The 23982-nt window shown below is 41.8% G+C and overlaps 1 protein-coding gene across 2 annotated transcripts in view; it reads right to left on the bottom strand.

The window, feature by feature from the left end:
* The window catches only part of CRTC3 (CREB regulated transcription coactivator 3), a 193276-nt gene that overhangs the window by 6055 nt on the left and 163239 nt on the right, over nucleotides 1-23982 (bottom strand). For both annotated transcript variants that reach the window (XM_068275320.1, XM_068275322.1), the window contains 6 exons: nucleotides 17645-17694; nucleotides 15917-16134; nucleotides 13370-13668; nucleotides 6957-7139; nucleotides 5046-5126; nucleotides 206-410 (listed from right to left, as the gene is read on the bottom strand). In XM_068275320.1, coding sequence (XP_068131421.1) covers nucleotides 206-410; nucleotides 5046-5126; nucleotides 6957-7139; nucleotides 13370-13668; nucleotides 15917-16134; nucleotides 17645-17694 — 1036 coding nt within the window. The remainder of the gene's footprint in view (nucleotides 1-205; nucleotides 411-5045; nucleotides 5127-6956; nucleotides 7140-13369; nucleotides 13669-15916; nucleotides 16135-17644; nucleotides 17695-23982) is intronic.

The following is a 23982-nucleotide window of genomic DNA, read 5'->3' as shown; positions in this document are numbered from 1 at the left end:
ACTTTATGCAAGCATGCACTTTACAGTGGAGGTATGTCACAGACCACCAAAGGCGACTGACCTTGGCCTTCAGCTCAGCATACAGGAACAGCAGAGTTGCCATCACATTACTGCTACATTAAATTTAACAAATATATTTACAGCACATTTTCTATAGTCACAATTAATACATGAAAATACACTGAACATCCTGGCCAAAACTGACCTGTAAGGATGATATTTGGAACGCTTCCGCCACAATTGGAATACAAATAGCTTGACCGCAGCTGGAAAGGATCCTGAAGGTTTCCATGACTCCCTCCTAATCCCATCATGGCTGCCTGAGAGTACTGGAGGTTCATGTTCGGATCGAAGAAATTAGTGTTGGGAAGAGAACTGCTTGGACTTTCATACATTTCATATGGTTCTTGCTGAAAGAAAAAAATATGTAATAGGCACTAAGAGCTAAGTAAAATACAAGTCACACAAACTGTACTCAAGCTTCACCTTTCTATTTATTCATATTTGAGGAAACAGTGGAAAGGTAAAATCAGGTCTCAAGTGTAATCTTATGTTTTGCTTAAAGTGTACCAGAGACTGACACCCCAATAAAATATACAAACCTGGGGCTTCCTCCAGCCCGGTCACTCCCATGACGTCCTTTTCTCCCTCACCATTCGTCGGGTACTGGTCTCGGAAAATACGTCAGTCTGGAAAGGTTGACGCATACGCAGTCCGGCCAGGAGCACTCCCGTTGCCGGGAGTGTTCTGTCTGTGCGCAGAATGCTCCAGGCAATATGAACGTGGTGGGAGCGCAGTCGCGGCCGGGCCGCTCATGCGTAGTTGGCCCCTAACCGGAGGACTTTCCGGGCTCAATTGTGGAAGAACGGGAGTAAGAAGCATATGCCCTTCTACTCCTAAAAAGGACTTTAGACATCCCATGGTTTTATTTTATGTATAAACATGTACAAAGTAGATTTATTGTTTTGTCTTTTTCAATTGCAGTGTCTAAAGCATCCCAGAGGGAAAATACATGAACTATTGGCCTTTTCATCTATCCCTTACAGTCTGAAGCCCAGTTATCTGCTTAGGACAGTGTTCTATAGCTGTAACTTGTTATCAGTGAGGGATGCTATAGCCCGATTAGAGAAAAAAACTGTTACATGAATAGCTGGATATTAACTCCTTCAGGCAGGATAAAAAAGGAGGAACACAGCATAGGAGTCTCTGTTCTTGCCACTGTAGATACAAGTCTATCTCACCACATGTGATCTCGGGTACAGTTTAAGGCGAACAAAACAAACTACGTGTGATGCAATACTTGTTAGGAACTAGGATATTGATACAGTGTGGGTTAAAACTTAAATTGTAGTTACTTGCAAAGAGATTTACATTTTGTATGTGGCCCTTCCTAAAGAATTGGTGTGCTGAGATCTCCCCACACACGCCCCATACGCATCTGCTCCTGGCCTCTGCACTGGTGCATTTACATCTTTGGGAGAGATGTGCCCACACACCCAGAATACAGATGTGCAGGATATCAGAGACACGCTGTGACTCAAAGGTAGCTGAAGAAAAAGGATTTTGATTTTGCAAATCTGTCACACAGCAGCCAATATGTAAGGGCTGGTGCACACGGGCTTCTGCCGAGCTTTTGCTCAGCACCATGTTCAAATGCCAGCGTTTAAATGCTGGCTTTTGAAGGCTTGAGGAAGCCTTCAAGGCTAGCAGTTTGGGTCTCTGCAATTGTTTCCTGGCGTTTACCTCCTCTGAAAGCATCATGTTGATTTGGATACGAGACGCAACACCGGGATTTACCGCCAGGCTTTCATGAAAGCCTGCAAAAGCCAGCTCTAAACCCTCCCATTCATTTTGTTCAAGAAATTACAGAGGCGCCAATCAGAATAAAATGCACTAAAAATTCATAAAATGGGGGGTATTGGATGATCTACCACCCCAATAATGACACTAATAACAATCATGAATAATTTATTCTTACTCCCACAAATTTTTGCAACGCGTTTCGCGGGTCTGTAGCCCGCTTCCTCAGGCAGTATAAAACAGGAGCAACTGAAGAGTCCACAAACCGAGTGTAGCACCTCTGTGTGAGTATTATTCTTCACATTATTCATTCATCAAATCACAACACACTATTGGGGCTCTCGATTTTCCTTTTTGCCTCCCATTCATTTGAATGGGATGGCGGTAGACCCCAAAAAACTTTGCAAAAACACCCGTGTGAACCAGCCCTTAGTGGTGTAGAGTGTGCCAAGATAGATAAAGCACAGCTCCCACCATGCCACTTACAGCAAACAACCTTGTTGAAAGGGGCAGCAATGCACTACATATAAAAATATGAGCAGCTGTGTGACAACACACAACAGCACAGTGTTTTCCTGTGAACATTAAAAGGTCAGGTGTCCTTGTGGATCATAAGTAGTGTGATCAATCCCCAAGTGTCCATGACTAGTCTTTACACTACACTCTTTTCACTACCTCATACTGTGGTAGTGAATGAGAGAGACTAAACAAGTTTTGCTCAAACTATTATTTTTCAAGCAATCAGACAATTGCTAGACATTCTTTTGCCATAGCTTTAAAAGTGTCCAATTAAAATTACTGCATTAAAAGTTATCCGTGGGTGGCCACTTTTTTGTTCTGACAAAAGCTGCACTCAACACAGTTACATGGACAGGTACTTAAATGGAACGGAGCACCAGGAAATTATCTTTTGAAAATGAACCTCCACATAAGAGCGATTCTTAAGAGTGTTCTGTTGGGGAGGTTGGAGTTAGCCTCCCTACTTACTTATAGGTGGGTTGCCGCTCCTTTGGCCCCCGGTCCATACGGGATGCGCCATCTCCTCATTGGACAGGCCACATCCGATGTTCTACCCAGGCACTTTTAGCCGGGTGCTCCTCCCGGCTAGTTTTGGTAAGCACCTGGCTGTCATAGGCTCACCTTCTTCTCTGCTGTAGGCAGAGAAGTGCTGGCCCTGCATTCTCTCAACTCACCCCACCCGGCTACTTTTTATGCCACCCGGCTGGTAAAAAATTCTGTGGAGAACACTGCGCATCTGCCGCATTTTTGAGTTCCCAGCAGTGATTCGTGTGCACGCACCGCAATGCATGCCAGGAGATGTCGTCTGTGGATGTGAGTGCAGAGATGTTCTCACATGCACGGACTACATCGTCCAGGCAGCATTGTGGCATGTGCACACGAGACACTGCCTGGAACTTGGAAATTTGGCAGATCCAGTCCATCCAAGAAAAGATGCCCCCCCTGACTGGGGGCCAGAGGAGCAGGAAGTCATGGGGGCCAGTTCACGGTCCCTCAGATTGTTGGGGGGGGGGGGGGGAGAATTCATTTGAAAAAAAAAAAAAAAAGAAAAAAAACCTCTCATGTGAACTGCACAACTACCTGTGTCTTTGGTTACTGGGTGGCAGGTGATGCTCCCTGCTATTGTTCTGGTTACTAGGTGGTGGCAGGAGTTGTTGCTGGCTAGTTTCTGGGTACTGGGTGGAAGGAGTTGCGGTTCCTCTGTGTTTGTGAAGCAGAGGGAGGTGGGGCGGAGTGGCTTCTATCGGGAGACCAGCGGGCAGCTGCAGTGACCAGTAAGGGGGGTGGGGGGTGGGGAGGGGGAGGGAAACTGGTACCACACACACACACACAAACACACTGCGCACTCACCACAGACTTTACAGTGCCCAGTTACCTGTCAGTGCAGTGCAGCCACAACACCAGTGGCAGACACAGGCATGGGCACTTTAGGATAACTGCCTTTGCTCTTTCCAGTAACACACACACACCTCTGTCCCTGTCCCAGGAACATCTGATTATTGTAGCTGGGGGAAGAAAGGCGTGCTCGCTCTCGATTACTGGGCAGAGTGCGCAGCTGACAAATACTTGGCAGAACACTACTTGACAGCCCTCCCCTCCAAGTTTATGTATTTCTTCCCGCTGTTTCCAGGGTACTCCATTTACGACAGAAGCCTGCAGTTATCAGTTTACCATGGAGACAGGGGCGGGGACGTGCGGCCGCAGCGTCATGCATAACGACCCCTGTCTAGGAGAGGGTCGGTCCTTATAATGTGGTGGGCCGTATCCGACCCACGGGCCGTAGTTTGAGGACCACTGCTTTAAAGCAAAGAAAATAAATACTAAAGTCAGAAAGGCAACCATAACATATAAGGTTTTCACAGGTAAAATTTAAGATTTGGACACAGGCTCACTTTAAGTGAACCTTGTAACCCTTTAAATGTTTTCAGTGATGTAGATACCTCATCTTAGCTGCATCTGTGGATGTCCGCCAATAACGTAACAAAGTCACCATGGCCAGCAAAGTGTTAAACAATCATCTCCTGTTGCTGCAAAGTTGTTTACTAAAATACTGCAGTTTCCCCACAATGTTGGTGATTGGGGCAGCCTCTTTACTTGTCCTGCCGGGTCAACATTTGGAAGGCTAGAGTTGCTGGAGATAACTATCACAATTCATGCTTGCTGATCCTGATCTATGTGCAGTGTGAGCACCAAGTGTTCATTCTTGAGCATTTACTTGACAACCCCTGCGTCCCACATCTACTGCCAAGTGACAAAAGTGAAGAACCTCAAGATCACTAACCGGAGTCACAAAAGAGGTCTCTCGCTAAAGAGAAGTTGTCACTGCTACATATTGTCACATGAGGGTTATGGCAGCTTTGTGGATGACGAAATAAAAATTCTGGAAAAAAAAATTCCAGCCCCCCCCCCCCCCACTATTTTCTGTAACCTCTCATGGTTCATGTAACTGTATGCACTAGTTACACTAGCCATAGGACATGCAGGAGTTCTATAAATGTTCTATACATTAAAAATAACAGAACCAATTAGCTGGAAAGGGAAGGGGGAAAATTAGGAGCTGGGCAAGGATGGTTAAAGTGTCAAAAGTTTCATTTGTGCGTTTATCACTACATGGAAAATGTGGACACATTACAAATAGAGGACAGCTCATGTTACAGCAGATCCTAATTGAAGGAAACTCGTTAGTTTTCACTTTTTTGCTGTAACAAGTCCATCAATACACTAACCTGCTGCCAAAGATACCTCCCCTGCCTTGTGGGCTGCTGCTGATCAAAGAAGGCATCTCCAAAGAAACCGCTCAAAGAGTTCTATGGAAAAACAATAAAGATAGCATTAGTGTATGATTAATATTAGTGCACGATTCCTACTCTGTGGATGGACAATTCCGGCTCATAATTATTTTTTTCTTTTAACTATGAAAACTTTTCCAATAAAAATTCATGTTATAAAACAGTATCATCATTAAATAATAATATACATGGAGTAACAGCAAAGACCAGGAAGATGGTCAAGTGGACATGGTACAATACTGCATAAAAAAATAATGGATATATCCCAGAGCTCCAGAGTAAAAAAGAAGCAGCTGAATAAGCATAAAATAAAAATACAACAATCTAGTTTGTGACTGCTTTTTACCGGTCTACTCAGTCCAAAGACATAACAAAAGTTGTTTTGAGGATACCTTTAATGACTGACTGTACAAGATTTATTTACAAGCTTTCAAAACTAAGTATTGTCTTCATGATACAGAGCTGGATCTGTATCATACCTGAAGAAGAAACTTAAAGTTTCAAAAGCTTGCAAAGAAATCTTGTACAGTTAGTCATTAAAGGTATCATCTAAACAAATTGTATTATGTCTTCAGATTCTCTCCGACTCCTGAAGGAGCACGATTTGCAAAATAAGGCAAAGCTAGGTCTTGTTGAATTTAAGCAAGCCTCCCAAGACTCCTGGATGAAAGAACCACCAAATGTTCAGTGCAGTCATCAAATGAGTAACAGAGAAAACATTTAGCAGGACCACTTCCAGAAAATGTTTTTTTTTTTTTTTTTGGTTGGATTTTTTATCATATTGATGGAGGTTTTTGACAATAGATCGCTTCAATCGTCCTCTGAATAGGACTAAGGTGGAGGACCTTTTGTCCATAGGCAGGAGAGATCTAGGAAGAGTGACAAACCAAAAGATACTATAGTTGCATAATAAGGCTTTGTCTCTCAGGGTGTAACACAGGTATAGACTCAACTAGAAGGGGAATGATACCTTAATTTTGTAAAGCAGAAGAAATCGCTACTTTTGTTTAAGCTGGTACCATGCTAGGAGCCTCTCCTTATGCACTAAATTTATGGTAACAATTCCCGCATGCTTCCAGCAGTCCATCCTTGGGCTAGCATCCATTAAGGGAATATTGGGATTCTGAAACAAGGGTTCTAACAATTAGTGTGGAAAGCATATATGATCTTTTTTTTTCTTCAGTTTATTCCAGATATCTCTGAAGCCTTTTATGAACGGTGACACTTGCTCAGGAGGGTGGTGGTACAGAACCTGAGCCTCCAAGGAGACAGTGACGTAACTGCCCTGATACTGCTGTCATTTTAAAATGAGGTGGCTGCTGTTTCCGTGGCAACACATCTCTACAAGGTATTAGGTGGGGAGAAGCGAGCTATAAGAAGACGACAGCTTCTTGTATCTCGGCACCTTCCGGTATACAGGTAATATAGAATTGTATCAATGTATAAAACAAAGTTGGTGGGAGAATTATGTTACACTAATTCCTATACCTAGCAATGTGCTCTGGCATGCACTCTACCATGCTATATTTACTAGCATTTCCAACTGGGAAAAGCCGAAAGAACCACAAATATACTTAAGTGAGATTTCTGAAGAGCAAAGGCATATTTCAGTGGTGTTATAAGTCTAGACCTGTTTTCTACAAGCACAACATAACAGCTGGTTCTCAGATCTGAACAGCTTTTGTCCTTGAAGTTTGGTGTCAAATACTGATGACAATGCATTGTCTAAATATGGCAAGGTAGAGTGGAGATAAACACAAGTAGCAAAATAACTAAATGGCATAGAATATGTATATAAGTAAACGTAGAAGAATGAAAAATTGCCTATGCCTGAAAAATTGTACTCACATTACCCAGATTCAGGTCCAGAGGAGGGCATGGCACAGGGGAAGGGGGCTGTAAATTCTGGGAATCTGAATGGTCGTGATTGAATTGCTGAAGTGGATTCTGGGACTGATCTTGGTACATAGGATAAGGTGGAGGAGGTTCCAGGGGAGGAAGAGAAAGAGGACTCCTGTCCATATTAACAGCCTAGAGGAATAGAAGAAAAAAAAGAAAGCTGCAATAAGCATTTACACATTGGAATAGCTCAAGTCCTTATGACAGCAGTCGGTTTCCTGTAAAAGTACACACTGAATTACATAGAGTTTCATGCTGCAGGCAGACCATATCACAGGAGAAGGAATTCTGGCCCAATTCTACACTGCGGCCACTGGAATTCTATTCTTCCTATACACACTCTCTTAAGGCCTATTCAACGTGTATATATTTCTGTGCATATCGCTGTAAGGTTCTAGGCTTGTCAAATGTTTCAACGGCTTGGTAAAAAAAGGCCCATGCAGCCCTAGTATCCCAGGTTCAATTCTGGCGAGGACACTATTTTTAATGGAGATTATATTTTTCCTTGAGTTCGCATGGATTTCCTCTGCCCACTCACACGATCCCAAAACGTACCAATATGTGAATTGGTTTCTCCAAAGCCAACTTTAGACAACCGTACGAGCTCTAAAATCAATGGGAATCCCTTTTACAAAAACAAAAAAGTCAGATACTTACCTAAGGAGAGGGGAGGCTCTCGGTCGTAATGAACCTTCCCTCTCCCTGTGCCCTCCGTGCAGCTCAGGATCCTGGGTTCAAATCCACCGCCGCTGGGGACTTCGGAAGTCTTCGGGAGCAGAGTCCTCCCAAAGACAGGTGGGCTCCATTACGCGATAGAGGGCACTCGCGCGTACGCAGTAAAGAGCGGCCTTTCTAAGCCTTCCTTTTGGCAGTGGAGATAGCAGCATTTGACTGAATTAGTCCAATGCTGCTATGGGGGAATCCTGAGCTGGAACGGGCACCGTGAGCAGAGAGAGAAGGCTCATTAGGACACAGAGCCTTCCCTCTCCTTAGGCAAGTATCGGACTTGTTTTTTTTACAGGGATTCCCATTGACTTTAAGGACTTTTCCTTTAGATTGCCCCCCTATTCCTTTAGATTGGAAGCTTGCAAGGGCAGGGCTTGTGTCTTTGAATTGGTTATAAATTGTTTTCATGGTGTTACAGAATCCTATACAAGTCCAAGTGTCGCTGCATCCACCAGTTTTGCAGCGTCCCTTGTATTGTTTTACTGCGCATGTGCGCAGTAACGGGCTGCTGGAGATACCAGGGAGCGAGGTGGGTGGGCAGTTGCGTGCGGGGGTTGCGCGCGCATGCGCAGTGACTGGGGGCGGCGGCGGTAAAGGACTTCCGAGGCCAAATAAAAAAATAAAATAAAATACCTGCATCATATTTTAAGGCACGGAGGACGCCTTCCGCGCCGTTCTGCTGGGTCCCCGCCACTCAATAGCCCCCCGGGCCGGCTCCCGACCTCACGGCTTGGGTCGGGCTCTCCTGCCTCTACAAACATGGCCGCAGCTGCGCAGTCCGCATAGCCGCGAGTGCGGCTGTACAGCTTTAGGGCCAACCCCCCGATCTGGGTTGGGGGGGGGTTGGCCCTAGAGCTGCGCAGCCGCACTCGCGGCTATGTGGACTGGGCAGCCGCAGGCAGCTCATGCGTCCATGTTTGTAGGTGCAGGAGAGCCCGACCCGGGCCGTGACGTCGGGAGCCAGCACAGGGGGCTATTGAGCGACGGGGACCAGGCGGAACGGCACAGAGGGCGCGGACGGCGTCCTCCGTGCCTTAAAAAAATGATGCAGGTATTTTACTTATTTATTTGGCCTCGGAAGTCCTTAAAAATAGACCTAGAGCCCGTTTTTAAACGGGCTTGGGTCTACTAGTTAGTAAGAACAGTTACAAAGTATCTAGTACCAATGCTTTATTTTGGTGTATACCATTGTCTGTATTATGTGCCCCTATGTTTGTTTCTTACTTTGTAAAGTGCCACGGAATATGTTGGCACTTTATAAAGCAATAATAAAAATAGACAGACTATGGTAGAGATTAGCCTATGAGCTAACAGAGGGACAGAAAGTGGCATAAACAGTCTGATGCACTCCGTTAAAGCAGTAGGGTTAGCCATACTGTGCCAGGGAAACAAAACACATATATAAGTAGATAAATACTTGATCTACTTACATAACACATGTATTGTACTGTCCACATTTTGATTTCAGTGAATGTTATATAGTAAATGAAGAGTATTCTGTTCCTGGTGGGAACCATGTATTTTGCCCACAGTCTAGGCTAAATCCTGATGTCATATCTGCCCTTTACTTTTTTTCTTTTCTCCTCCAATCCCTGAGTCACTTCAGCCTTGCTTGTAAACCCAAGTGAGCAGGGGATCGGGTTTCAGATAAGCAGCTAGCAGGGAAATAAATGGAAGACGAGGAATATATTCTAGATAAAAAGAACCTCCCCGCAAGCAACTGTTTGGCACTGACTACTAAAGAGCCAGAACTCCGTAAGTATGTGAAAACTTCAAATTATAACAGCAGAAAAAGTTTTGCAAGCTTTGAATGCAGGATTAGCACCTTTATCACTTAATACACTCAGACCGGTTGCTGTTGAAATTTGATTTTTATGGTGACAATCCCGCTTTAAGTGGCACAGAAAATGTCAGAGCTATACAATTGCCTAACAATAATAATTCCTTCAGTGTATGTAAGGGCTGACAGTTAATGACCCTTTCAGCATTTTGTTGTAGTGCAGAAAAATGAAGTCTGATGCAGGTTTGGCTTTGTCAACAACTACAGTAGGTTCTAAAAACATGGAAACTCATGTACTATTCTTGAAGAAACTAGTCATTTCCCTGGGTTAGTATAGCTTCTGTGAAATTGCCACCAGCGTGTACAGATACTCCCTCAAAATGCTGAGGAGATCCATTCTATCCCATAGTATTCTAGCATTAGACCACAGAGGAATAAATCATCCAAAACACCAACACAGCTGTGAAAGTAGAGATTATTTAATGTATGTTATAGTCCTCTCCAGTAAACACACAAGAAATTACTGTGGAAACTGTCTCCCATAGCAAACAGCAATGGACACTGTGACAGATGCATCACAGAAAAAAAAAAAAAAAACACAACTGCATGCATTTCTTTATTTGAAAATAAATGTTCTTGTTTTGCATATAAACATTACCACAACATAAAAACAAGAGCACTACACTGCCAAGAGCTTTGCCACTATAACCAAGTAATGTTCAAGATGTGCATTTTACAAATTCCATTCACCACAATCCCTTATTAACCACCATACAGGAGGATAACACAATGGACATTATTTATCACTGCTTGTATGTGGGAATAAGCATTTGCGTGGCAAAAGCTACATGCATTTCTAAACCTCTTCGAGAAGCAGATCAGACCAGGACCCCATTCATTACAAAAGAAAGTACAGAGTCTACAATTACTAACCCAGAAATGGCTCTTGGATTGCATTACTACTGAACATTTCTCTTAGGGCTGGTTCACACATAAAAGGGTGTCCATTCAGTTTTTGACAGTTGGCATCAAATTTGTATGCGTTTCTATGGCTGTATTTATACAAATTGTGTACTTTTCTGGTGGAGTCAGTTTTTTCTTTTTTTAATCAGTTTTCTATGGGTTTGTTTACACATTACACATAAAAGGTTTACATTTCCGATCCAGTCAGGTAAAACTAATGGAACACTGATGCTAAGCTGACAGGAAAGGACTGGCCATGTACAGATTTATGTGTGATCCAAGCCTTAGTCAGAAAGAAGAAAAGGAGGGATGCTGCTCTGTACAGAGATTCTCTAATAACAAATCCCAACTCCATGAAAGACAGACTCCGTAACAAAAATTGCATCCTGTTTTTTATCATCCTACAAGTTCCAAAAGCTATTGTAATGTGTTCTGGCTTACTGCAGCATGTTCTACTATCACAGTCTCTGTAATAAATCTACTTATCTCTCTTTTGTCAGACTTGTCAGCCTGTGTCTGGAAGGCTGCCAAGTTCTTCAGTGTTGTGGTTCTGCTATGAACTCCCCCTTCCAGGCCCCTCTATGCACACTGCCTGTGTATTATTTAGATTAGGGCAGCTTCTCTCTTATCTTTTACAAGCTGGATAAATCGTCCTCTGAGCTGGCTGGGCTTTCACATACTGAGGAAATTCAGACAAGGGCAAAGCTGTCTGCAGGAAGAAAAGAGCAGCCTGAAACTTCAGTGCATGAGAGATGCAGGGGGAAAGAAACACACAATGATCTCTTGAGATTCAAAAGGAAGGGTGTATACAGCCTGCTTGTGTATGGATGTATTTTCTATGTGTGGACATACTGTACATCAACCTACTTCCTGTTTTGGTGGCCATTTTGTTTGTTTATAAACAAACTTTTCTAAACTGTTTTTAACCACTTTTAATGCGGCGAGGAGCGGCGAAATTGTGAAAGAGGGTAGTAGGAGATGTCCCCTAACGCACTGGTATGTTTACTTTTGTGCGATTTTAACAATACAGATTCTCTTTAAGTAGTCTGGAAGGCTTTCAAGCCTCTTGTAATACACTGCTTTATTCACCCCATACAGAGAAATCTTCCTTTGCTTCCTGTCCCTGAAACCTAGAAGGCAAATTCCCAGGGCAGCAAAGACCACAATACATTTTTTTTTTTAACCACAGTGCAAAAAAAAAAATAAAAAAAACAAAAAAAACCCTATTGTATTTGATGCCATCTTTGTCCATTGGAGAAATGTACCTAGTTCTGGTGAGAAAAGGAAGGGAACGTCTTACAGATGGGGGACAAAAAAAGAAAGCAATAAAAACACAAAAGTTGTTCTAACTTTGCACACTATTTAAATGTACTGTTTTAATTCCTGGATGAAGGCTGGTAAATGAGTGCTTAGACTTCCTCATCCATAATAATAGGCTGGTAGAGCCTTCTCTTCCCAGTCCCACCTCCAGTATGATGAGGGAAACCACCACAACAGTCCTTGGCATACCAGTGGGAAATCGACATAACATTATGATTACTACTCACACCCTCTTAGTAGCACTGAGGGAAAGTGTTCCGTCAGTCACAGCTGCCACCCCTCACACGGTCTGATTCTGCACAGTACCAAGAACCAAAGGTTTCAGCATCCATATTGCCGATGGACTTCACACCTGTATCGAACAAATGGTCTCAGATGCTCCACTGAGTTAAAGAGGCACTACAGTGAAATTTAGGCTACTGGGATAACCCTAGTAGCAGGTTTATAATAGTGAGGGCAACAGACTAGATAGTGTATCTGGTTACAAAGATCACCATGATAGGTTAATTTAGAGCACCTCTTACAGATCCCGGCCATCACTTAGAGAAATGCGATGTCCTTCCCTGTTCAGTTATGACAGTTATTTCTCTCCTCTATATGTGTGACATAATAGCATATTCTGGCTGGTTCCGTCAGCAGCAAGTACGGATATCTCAAGTAAACAGGAAACTGCTTGTTTATTTAGCTAAGATAGCTGTACTTGCTGCTGAGGAGTGAGACAGGCTTTTATCCAACACTATCTCAACACACAGAGAGGAGGACAGTAGATAAATAGCTGTTGGCTGAACAGAAAAGGACGCTTTCTAGTGACACCAGGATCTGAAAGAGTGGCTATAAAATGTTCCCATCCTGCTGACCTTTATAACTAGATACACTACCTAATAGGTGTTGCTCTCACTATTGGAAACATGCTACTAGGGTAATCTCAGTAGCCTAAATTTCACAGCAGTGCCCCTTTAAGTAGCAGAATGCAGAAAAAAAAAATAATGTGCCAGAAATGTTATCACCATAAATGGTAAACCTGACTTTAGGATTTCAGTCTTAAATGTACCCTTTGCATTAATTACACCTTTAAAGAGAACCTATACTGAGTAAAAATATTTAAAATAAACACATGAGGTAACATCAAATGAACATTACATAGTTACCTTGCCATCAGTTCCTCTCAGAAGCTCACCATTTTCTTCTGACAATAATCCCTTCCAGTTCTGACAATATTTTGTCAGAACTGAAGTATATCAGTTGCTGTAAGTTACATATCAGTTGCTGTCAGTTATAGCTGAGAGGAGAACTGATGTGTCCATGTTTCTCTATGGCTCAAATGGGCGATGTTACAGTTTAACTGTGTGCTGACCAGACAGCTGTTATGTGTAATGACCATTTTCAAAATGGAGGACGGAAAATTCCCTTGATCACAGTGAACAAACAGGACGCGGGAGAGGAGAAAGACACTGAGGAGTAGACTACATGGAAGGTAAGTATGACTTGTGTATGTTTATTTTGACTTTTAATTTTCAGTTCAGGTTTTCTTTAAAATGCATCTATAGATTGAATTATCCACTTTAGACTTTACCTGTGAATTCAGCTGCATGTTCAGAGGGCTGGTGGGTGAAAACTGGCCACTGACACACCGGCTTGGCTCACTGCCTGGCGTCAGGGTCAGGGGGCTGACAGGCGTGTGCCTGCGTCTTGGTGACGAGCCAAGTGCAGCTGTAGGAAGTGAAGGATTGCTGAGGGAAGCCAGGCGCAGAGATGGGTGAAGGGATGGGTTCGATCGGCCAGATGGAGGACCATGGTTGTTTACAGAGCCCGCAAGAGAGCTGTTGTTCAGTGTAGCTTGAATGGATGGATTGCTGTGCGCGTTCTGCAAACCTGTTCATTATCAATAAAAAAAATAATAATTTAAAAGTTTACGTTTGCATATATTAACCGTTCTTGCTTTTCTATCCAAGTAATCCTGAAAGCAATCTGTTTAAACAACAATCATGCATTCAGGAAGCAGAAACTCAACACCTGAAAGGATGAACAGCAATAAAATGCTACAGTGATTGTAAATTCAGCTTAATACAGTCCTTGGCCAGAAAGCTCATATTCATGTTTTAATTTGCTCCTGCACCTGCTCTAAATCAATATATGGCTATCATACAGTAATCTCCATACGCGTTATTACTGAAGCTCTACATCCCAATGAAATTCTGTAAGCCAGGCTAGTGATTTATCCGGGGCTCTGTGACTTTTCTCCAGACAAACCCCCATTCAGTGCCACATAATGGCGCCATTATCAGCAACAGCTCCATGGAACTTAAACTTGCATTTTGAAGTCAGAGTGGGCTGCGGGGCACAAAGACCCCATTGAGAGAAGAAAGATTTCCATGTGCTTTTCTTTTTATTATTATTTCTGGCTCAGCCCTCAACCTGGTTTAGCTCAGGCCTGGAACTTGGTTGTCAGTCAGACTTTCATTGCCTTTACTTCTTGTCATTTGGTCTTAGTTGTAGTATCAGAACTACTAGAGTAAAAGGTATGGTTTTCCGCTCTATGAAATAACTGCACTCAAAATTAAAAAGGAGAATAGGAAATAAAACCAGAACATTCTTTTACTGCTAAAGGGAACCTATGATAGAAATATTATATTATTATTTCACATTCAGTCACAGCTGACTTGAGTAACAAGACTGTTTATTTGTGGTTGTCCTACTTCTGTGGGCCTAGACAGATTTGCAATGTTACCCCGCATGGGAGCTGAACCGGAAAATACTGTATATCTGTAGCATGGCTTGCTGTCCAGATCACATTTCAGCGAGAACATTGGTCAAATGATAGAACCAGCCAGCCAACTATGCATTTCCTGTCCACTATGGGCCATTCATTGGGGTATGAATATCATCATATCCTGATGAATTGTGGGTGGGAAACACATAGGTGGGTGGAGTCACATGTGAATGAGCATCTGCGTCACACGATACACACGACTGACATCCTCTGCGCCCTGAGCGCCGCATGACTGACTGGAGTCATCACTTGGCCGATGTTCTAATATTCTAAATATACCAAGGTGATCAGTGTGTTGGTATCCACTGAACATGGACTAGCAAGACCATTGCCTACCACATATAGGTGAAATTAGTGTACTGACTGGAGATCAAATACCCCCAAGTCTGTGCTACCATACTCGCTGCCGTGAAGGTGGACCCGCTGCCTCCTATGGGATGCATACTTTAAACCACATCTTGAACTGCCTTGCATGTATACAGTATATGTAGGCATCTTGTCTGTGTGCTTGCGAGTAAGAAAAATCTATGTGCCGGCTTGGCCTGGACAGTCTGCTTTCTGCCAACTGCTAGTGCATCTTTGCTTAGGCATGAATTAATAGGACAGCACTGGTTTTTAACTTTTTTTTTTTTTTAAAAACACTCTGCTGATTTTTCCATGCAGTTAAAGTGTACATGAGACTAATAGTGCCCCCTTCAGGCTGGGAGTATTCTGCGCCTGCGCAGTACTACGCATGCCTGACAAAGCACAACTTTGCCAAAGTTTTACACACTGTGAACCCATATCTCTATTGCATATTTTACTATGCAGAGAAATGTAGTCTGGCATCTACTGTTCTCCATACTTTGGGGTGTCACATGGTTACACCTGATTTACTCCAGAGGAGAGAATGTTAGCTGCATTGCAGCTTTTCAAGCACATCTAGCCCATGCCATATACATTTTTACTTGCTACTTAAATCTGCAACGTCAGACGATGGAAAAGTCCTAATTTAACAAAAAGATACCTTCGGGCATATATCTATACTGTGAAAACTTAGTAGGCACTTTTGAAAAATACTATAGTGAGAATGTTGAAAAACAAAACCCCAAAAAACCCAAAACATATAAACAAAATATCATCAACTACAAAGTGAATAAACAAAAGAAAACCTACAACATTCAATATTTGGCCCTTTGAGTTTAAAGCAGCATAATTTCATAGAAACAGGCCCTAATGATCAGACATGTAGGTTGCAACAGCTTTTTTTTTACAAGTGCCTATAACTTTTGTAAAGAATTTTTTCATAATACAGTATATACATACTGACACCTCATTCTTTAAATACCTAATTTTCTACACATTACTAACCTTGAGAGCCACTGATGCCCAGATGAGTCATAGCAGCAGGCAGCCCACCCGTGCTGTTTTCTGTGCCCATGCCAGCATATATTGTGTCATCTGGGTCTAACGGGGTTGGCAGCGGAGAGGGGAAATGGAGGTTTGTAAGATCTGGCAGTGAACCACCTGTGTTTAAATTCCCCTGGAAGTGCGAGAGGCCTGCATTCTGATCAGAAGATGGAAAGACTCTGTACATGGAAACACAGAGGGAAACATACTTTGTCAGTAATGATTCTCACACGTACTAACGTAATATCAGAAATGTGCTAATGCCCAAATCACAGCTTAACATCCCTTTAACCAAACCCTAAAGAAATTAAATCAAGTGACTGAGCTGTGATATGTTACACACACTATGGAAAGAGGAGGTCACATCCATAATGGTCTACAGTTGTTAAAGTGGGATTATGCTCCAAAAACTAAAATTTCAGTAACTACTCCTATTTACGTAGCAGAACATTTGAAAGCATTCCCAAGCAATCCCTGTGTGTAAAAATGTTTACTTTCACTGCAGAGAACAGTTGAAACTTCCTCATCTCTAGCTCATTTGCAAATGTAATAATTGCTGGAAAGAATCTGTTTGGTCTCTTCACTCTGCCCCCCTCCTTTTCTGCTGAAGTGACTCTAGACCAGGGGTCCCCAACCTTTTTGAGCCCGGGGCCCACTATCCCGACCAAAATTTTCTCCGGGGCCCCTCGGTAGGCGGGTGTTGGGGGTACGTGGTTAGTGGCGGCGGCAATCCCCCCCTTTTGAGTGTAGTATATAGGTAAGTAGGTATCTAGGAATAGTTGCCCCCAGTATAGGTAGCTAACACAGTTGCCCCTGTATAAGGACTATAGTTGCCCCAGTATAGTTAGGTAGTATAGTTACCCCAATACAGCTAGTACAGTTACCACAGTATAGCTAGTACAGTTAGCCCAGTATAGCTAGTACAGTTAGCCCAGTATAGCAAGTACAGTTAGCCCAGTATAGCAAGTACAGTTAGCCCAGTATAGCAAGTACAGTTACCACAGTATAGCAAGCACAGTATAGCTAGTACAGTTAGCCCAGTGTAGCCAGTAGTTACCCCAGTATAGCTGCCCCAGTGTAGTTCGGATAAGTGCTCTCTTTCCCCATTCCCCCCCCCCCCCCCCCCCCGCGGCCGCCTCTCCTGTTACCTCATGAGCGGGCGGTCGCTTCCTTCTTTGAATATCTAATTCAAAGGCCATGGAGAAAGGCCAGATCCGCCGCGGCCCCCTTCAGAAATCTGCCCACGGACCACCAGGTTGGGGATCTCTGCTCTAGACGATGTGTCTATTCAGCAGAGGAAGGGAGCAGAATGAAAAAACAGGCAGAGGTTTCTTTAGTTAGCAATGGATATATTTGCAGAAGAGCCATAGATAAGCTATCTTGTACTGCTCTCTGCAGTGAATGTAAACATGTTTTATTCCCAGGGAATGCTTGGAAATGCTTTCAAATATTCTTTTATGTATCTAAAACTAATTACTGAAATTTTAGTTTTTGGAGTATAATTTTTCTTTAATAACATTACTATTAATACAAAAGACAAGACCTTACCAAAATAAACCTGCATATATTTTCACAATATCCTACAAAGTGCCCTCTATACAGTCCCTCTCTCACATACATATTTGGATACAAAGCTAGTCAACCCTATACAAATGGAAATTAATATCGTAAAGAATGGTCAATACATACTTAATACCAGGAACTTCACAAGACCGGGGACGAGACGTCAGAGACTGGGCCTAGAATGATAGAAAAAAATAATTCAGCACCACTTCAAATGGTCTCTCAGAGTGGGCAGAAGTCAGCCACTGGAAGCAAGTCTAAGTGAAAAGCTCAACAAATGCCCACTGAACCATTAGTCACTCCTTTTGTGCAATTGGTTGTTGCCAACACCAACTCTCTGTGAAATGGAGGGAGCATTTTAAATATGGATGGCATCACTTTGGCAAAGGCAAGTAGGATAACTACTAGATGCTAAGAAGTTTTTCATTAAATGTCATGTCGTATTGGAATCCCACTTTAATGTGAACCTGCAGCGAAATGTGACATGATGAGATAAACATATACACATGATACTACGCATACTAAGAAATTATGTGAAGTCCCTTTATGTTTTCCAGTACCGGAAGAGTTAAAAAAAAAAAAAAAAAAAAAAGGGTGAGCCATTTCTGCAAAAGAGCTACTCTGAGCTTGTCAAAGTCGGTCTTGTTTTCTAGACAGAAAATAAAGACTTAAACAGCCAAGTAACAGTGAGACTACTTGCGATAAGGTTTTACTGCAGGAAAGTTCAAAGTCTTATCGGTTCTGCTTCTTTTACAGCTTAAAAGGGCAGAGTGTGAATTCTAAACTGCAACTGTGACACTACAATACAACAATAAATACATATAACTAAAAAAAAAAAAAAAAAATTATATATGACTTTATGTTTTTATTTATACTACACATACAATTAACTATCTCAAAAGTTTATTTTCACTTCAGATTCACTTTAAGTAGGCCCTCATTCTGGCATACATGTAATTAAGGCGCTGGGAAATTGGGGTGCAGGGTAAATAGGAAAAACGGCTCACCCTGCTCCTGAAAAAGGCCCCGGCAGCATTAATTACTATACCCTCTCCTGGCAGCCATTGACACTGGCGCAAGACGTAATTTGGCTTACAGCTGTTTTTATTCTAATTTGGGCTACTCCTTTTGACAGTGCCTAAATTACTGACTGAACCCCGATATAATTCACTTTACCGCCTATGGCAGTGCCAGCTGCGCCCAAATTTCCAGTGTTTTGGCCAGACTTGCTCATTCTGCACACACAGGATATAAAAGCTATGTTTAAACATGTAGCAGAATCAGCAGCAAGCTAGCTAAGAAACTGCTGAACCAATATTATCCCAAACCATCCATAGGTTGTTCTCACTCAGGCATGTTTAGCAACAAAGTTATTAAACATATTTAGTATTGTAAAATATAAGGAAGGAAACGCTCACTGCTGCTTATAAAAATATGCTTATGCCTGGTAAATATGTGTAGAGTGCGTTTACCCAGGGTGTAATATAATTTGGAGACAAAAGAGTTAGTTTATTGAAGACAGTTTGTACTATTCCACAATTCTATTATATTAAACTAGAATAAAAACATGGGGCGTGCATAAATAGCCTAAAAAACATTTTCCTCTTTCTTGCAATATTCAATGTAAAGCTTGCAAAGCATGTTTGACTTTCTATTTAGAAAGCCCAAACACTTGTGGCATGTAACCCTTGTCAAAACCAAAATGTAACCTGAAAGGAGGGGAGTGCGGAAGCAGTTAATCTGATGGTTTTAGTAGTGGCTTAGCCACTGGCCAGGCAACAACCCAGTGCAGTCAGAACACCTGATACACAGGTATCAGGCAACTGATTAAGCATGATAATGAGAACAATAGCCAGACCAGGAGGATTTTTCAGAAGGCAATCAGCAATGGCTCCTTCCATATTTTTCTCAGTTCAGTTTCTCTTGAAGTTAACCAGGCACAGTGTCATTAAAGGGGCACTATTGGTAAATGTATCTTTTTTAGACCCTTTAGCATACATATGTGTTGTTGGAGGATTGATGTTTCACATTATGCACTCTTTTTCTAATGTATTTGTTTTCTGGCAATAATCATGTAGAGACATGCATTCACGTCAGTTTTGTTACTTTTCCGACGCCACTGCAGCCTATACCATTCTGTGATAGGGAGGCATCCTGTCCTGGATAGTGAGTTGCCGTTATTTTACACCCCTCTGGCCATTTCATTTAACTTCTCCCACTTTGTAACTGCACTATCGAGCAGTTACTGTGCTCACAGCAGCCGCCGTAAAGAGGTGGACGCAGCCTCCTCTCTGCAGCTTAGGATGATGCTGTGAGCGGCTGCGTGTACGCTGCCCAGCCGCCAAGGACCCCCTTTTCCTATGCAGGCAATGAAACTGACACCTATTGTCCGTTTCCATGGTAACCTGACCGGCTTTTTGCTCTGCGCAGGCTTGCAGTGGCAGCATCAAAGAGCTCACACAAGCGCTGTAGCTGTGTGTTGCTCTTGTTTGCGCAATCATTTGTTTTATTTGAGCAAAGTATTTTTAAAGGTTTTTTTTTAGCTGTCAAAGCAGGTAGTTATTTATTTATGCATTATTAGGTTGTAATAAAAAAAAAAGTAATTGTATTTTTTAAATATTCATATATCTATATAAATATAAATATTAATATTGATATATATATATATATATATATATAGATAGATAGAGAGATAGAGAGATAGAGAGATAGAGAGATAGAGAGATAGAGAGATAGAGATATATATATATATATATATATATATATATATATATATATATATATATATACAGTGGAGGAAATAATTATTTGACCCCTCACTGATTTTGTAAGTTTGTCCAATGACAAAGAAATGAAAAGTCTCAGAACAGTATCATTTCAATGGTAGGTTTATTTTAACAGTGGCAGATAGCACATCAAAAGGAAAATCGAAAAAATAACCTTAAATAAAAGATAGCAACTGATTTGCATTTCATTAAGTGAAATAAGTTTTTGAACCCCTACCAACCATTAAGAGTTCTGGCTCCCACAGAGTGGTTAGACACTTCTACTCAATTAGTCACCCTCATTAAGGACACCTGTCTTAACTAGTCACCTGTATAAAAGACACCTGTCCACAGAATCAATCAAGCAGACTCCAAACTCTCCAACATGGGAAAGACCAAAGAGCTGTCCAAGGATGTCAGAGACAAAATTGTAGACCTGCACAAGGCTGGAATGGGCTACAAAACCATTAGCAAGAAGCTGGGAGAGAAGGTGACAACTGTTGGTGCGATTTTTCGAAAATGGAAGGAGCACAAAATGACCATCAATCGACCTCGCTCTGGGGCTCCACGCAAGATCTCACCTCGTGGGGTGTCAATGGTTCTGAGAAAGGTGAAAAAGCATCCTAGAACTACATGGGAGGAGTTAGTGAATGACCTCAAATTAGCAGGGACCACAGTCACCAAGAAAACCATTGGAAACACATTACACCGCAATGGATTAAAATCCTGCAGGGCTCGCAAGGTCCCCCTGCTCAAGAAGGCACATGTGCAGGCCCGTCTGAAGTTTGCCAATGAACACCTGAATGATTCTGTGAGTGACTGGGAGAAGGTGCTGTGGTCTGATGAGACCAAAATAGAGCTCTTTGGCATTAATTCAACTCGCTGTGTTTGGAGGAAGAAAAATGCTGCCTATGACCCCCAAAACACCGTCCCCACCGTCAAGCATGGGGGTGGAAACATTTTGCTTTGGGGGTGCTTTTCTGCTAAGGGCACAGGACAACTTAATCGCATTCATGGGAAAATGGACGGAGCCATGTATCGGGAAATCCTGAACGACAACCTCCTTCCCTCTGCCAGGAAACTGAAAATGGGTCGTGGATGGGTGTTCCAGCACGACAATGACCCAAAACATACAGCAAAGGCAACAAAGGAGTGGCTCAAGAAGAAGCACATTAAGGTCATGGAGTGGCCTAGTCAGTCTCCGGACCTTAATCCAATAGAAAACCTATGGAGGGAGCTCAAGCTCAGAGTTGCACAGAGACAGCCTCGAAACCTTAGGGATTTAGAGATGATCTGCAAAGAGGAGTGGACCAACATTCCTCCTAAAATGTGTGCAAACTTGGTCATCAATTACAAGAAACGTTTGACCTCTGTGCTTGCAAACAAGGGTTTTTCCACTAAGTATTAAGTCTTTTATTGTTAGAGGGTTCAAAAACTTATTTCACTCAATGAAATGCAAATCAGTTGCTATCTTTTATTTAAGGTTATTTTTTCGATTTTCCTTTTGATGTGCTATCTGCCACTGTTAAAATAAACCTACCATTGAAATGATACTGTTCTGAGACTTTTCATTTCTTTGTCATTGGACAAACTTACAAAATCAGTGAGGGGTCAAATAATTATTTCCTCCACTGTATGTGTATATATATATATATATATATATATATATATATATAGATAGATAGATAGATAGATAGATAGATAGATAGATAGATAGATAGATAGATAGATAGATAGATAGATAGATAGATAGATAGAGATATAGATATAGATATAGATATAGATATAGATAGATATAGATAGAGATAGAGATAGATAGATATAGATAGATATAGATAGATATAGATAGAGATAGATAGATATAGATAGAGATAGATAGATATAGATAGAGATAGATAGATAGATATAGATAGATATAGATAGATATAGATAGATAGAGATAGATATAGATAGATTTAGATATAGATATAGATAGATATAGATAGATAGAGATAGATATAGATAGATTTAGATATAGATATAGATAGATATAGATAGATAGATATAGATAGATAGATAGATATAGATAGATCTAGATAGATATAGATATAGATAGATCTAGATAGATATAGATAGATAGATAGATATAGATAGATCTAGATAGATATAGATATAGATAGATCTAGATAGATATAGATAGATAGATAGATAGATAGATAGATAGATAGATAGATAGATATATATATATTATATATATATATTATATATATATATATATATATATATATATATATATATATATATATATATATATATATATATATATATATATATATATATAGTGGAGGAAATAATTATTTGACCCCTCACTGATTTTGTAAGTTTGTCCAATGACAAAGAAATGAAGTCTCAGAACAGTATCATTTCAATGGTAGGTTTATTTTAACAGTGGCAGATAGCACATCAAGAGGAAAATCGAAAAAATAACCTTAAATAAAAGATAGCAACTGATTTGCATTTCATTGAGTGAAATAAGTTTTTGAACCCTCTAACAATAAAAGACTTAATACTTAGTGGAAAAACCCTTGTTTGCAAGCACAGAGGTCAAACGTTTCTTGTAATTGATGACCAAGTTTGCACGCATTTTAGGAGGAATGTTGGTCCACTCCTCTTTGCAGATCATCTCTAAATCCCTAAGGTTTCGAGGCTGTCTCTGTGCAACTCTGAGCTTGAGCTCCCTCCATAGGTTTTCTATTGGATTAAGGTCCGGAGACTGACTAGGCCACTCCATGACCATAATGTGCTTCTTCTTGAGCCACTCCTTTGTTGCCTTTGCTGTATGTTTTGGGTCATTGTCGTGCTGGAACACCCATCCACGACCCATTTTCAGTTTCCTGGCAGAGGGAAGGAGGTTGTCGTTCAGGATTTCACGATACATGGCTCCGTCCATTTTCCCGTTAATGCGATTAAGTTGTCCTGTGCCCTTAGCAGAAAAAAAAAATGCGTCCTCATGCTGTGCCGGGGGGCGTGCCTCGCGACGTGATGTCGCTCGGTGCGTCTCTCTGCGCATTGGGGGCGTGAGCGGGTGCGTGGGCGGGGGTGGGCGTGTCTGATGACGCACACGGCGGTAGATATAGACGCCATTATGGCGTTTAGGGCTGTATACACGGCTGTCTGCCTTCGAAAAAGCCGCGAGAGGCGGCGAAACATGTCAGGCCTCCTGACAGCCTCTAATCAGCACTCAATCCTCTCCGGAATATACCTTCAGGAGCCGTTGGGTCTCAGTACAGTACCATCATCTGGACAGTAGGATGGTAACTATGGATTGTTGATTCATGTTCAAATCGGCACAGACCTACCATGCATTCATCCAATTGCTATGCTTTGCACTAAACATCTGCCTGGCTTTCTGCTTATCTGCTATTGCTTCTCTGCGATTGGGAGAGACTCTGGACTTTATGTGTCATGTCCACATTGCACCTATTTGGTCAGCTGATAGATGCATGGACTGTCATCAATATGCACTTATGATTTCACGTCTTTGCCAGCCCTATACCCACTCCATGCAGGATCGATATTTATCTTAATAACATCTGCTGAAGTGTTCCCTGCAAGTGGGGGAACCATAGGACATTCAAATGTCGGGCTTCACAATTTATTAACCAGGATCCTGAGTGTTACTAATGCTTGGCTTATTAACATCACAGAGCCGCTATTTCT

This window comes from Hyperolius riggenbachi, chromosome 3, assembly GCF_040937935.1.
Source record: "Hyperolius riggenbachi isolate aHypRig1 chromosome 3, aHypRig1.pri, whole genome shotgun sequence".
NCBI lineage: Eukaryota > Metazoa > Chordata > Amphibia > Anura > Hyperoliidae > Hyperolius > Hyperolius riggenbachi.
The sequence above is the reverse complement of the archived record's forward strand: the minus strand, read 5'-3'. Positions and strand labels throughout refer to the sequence as shown.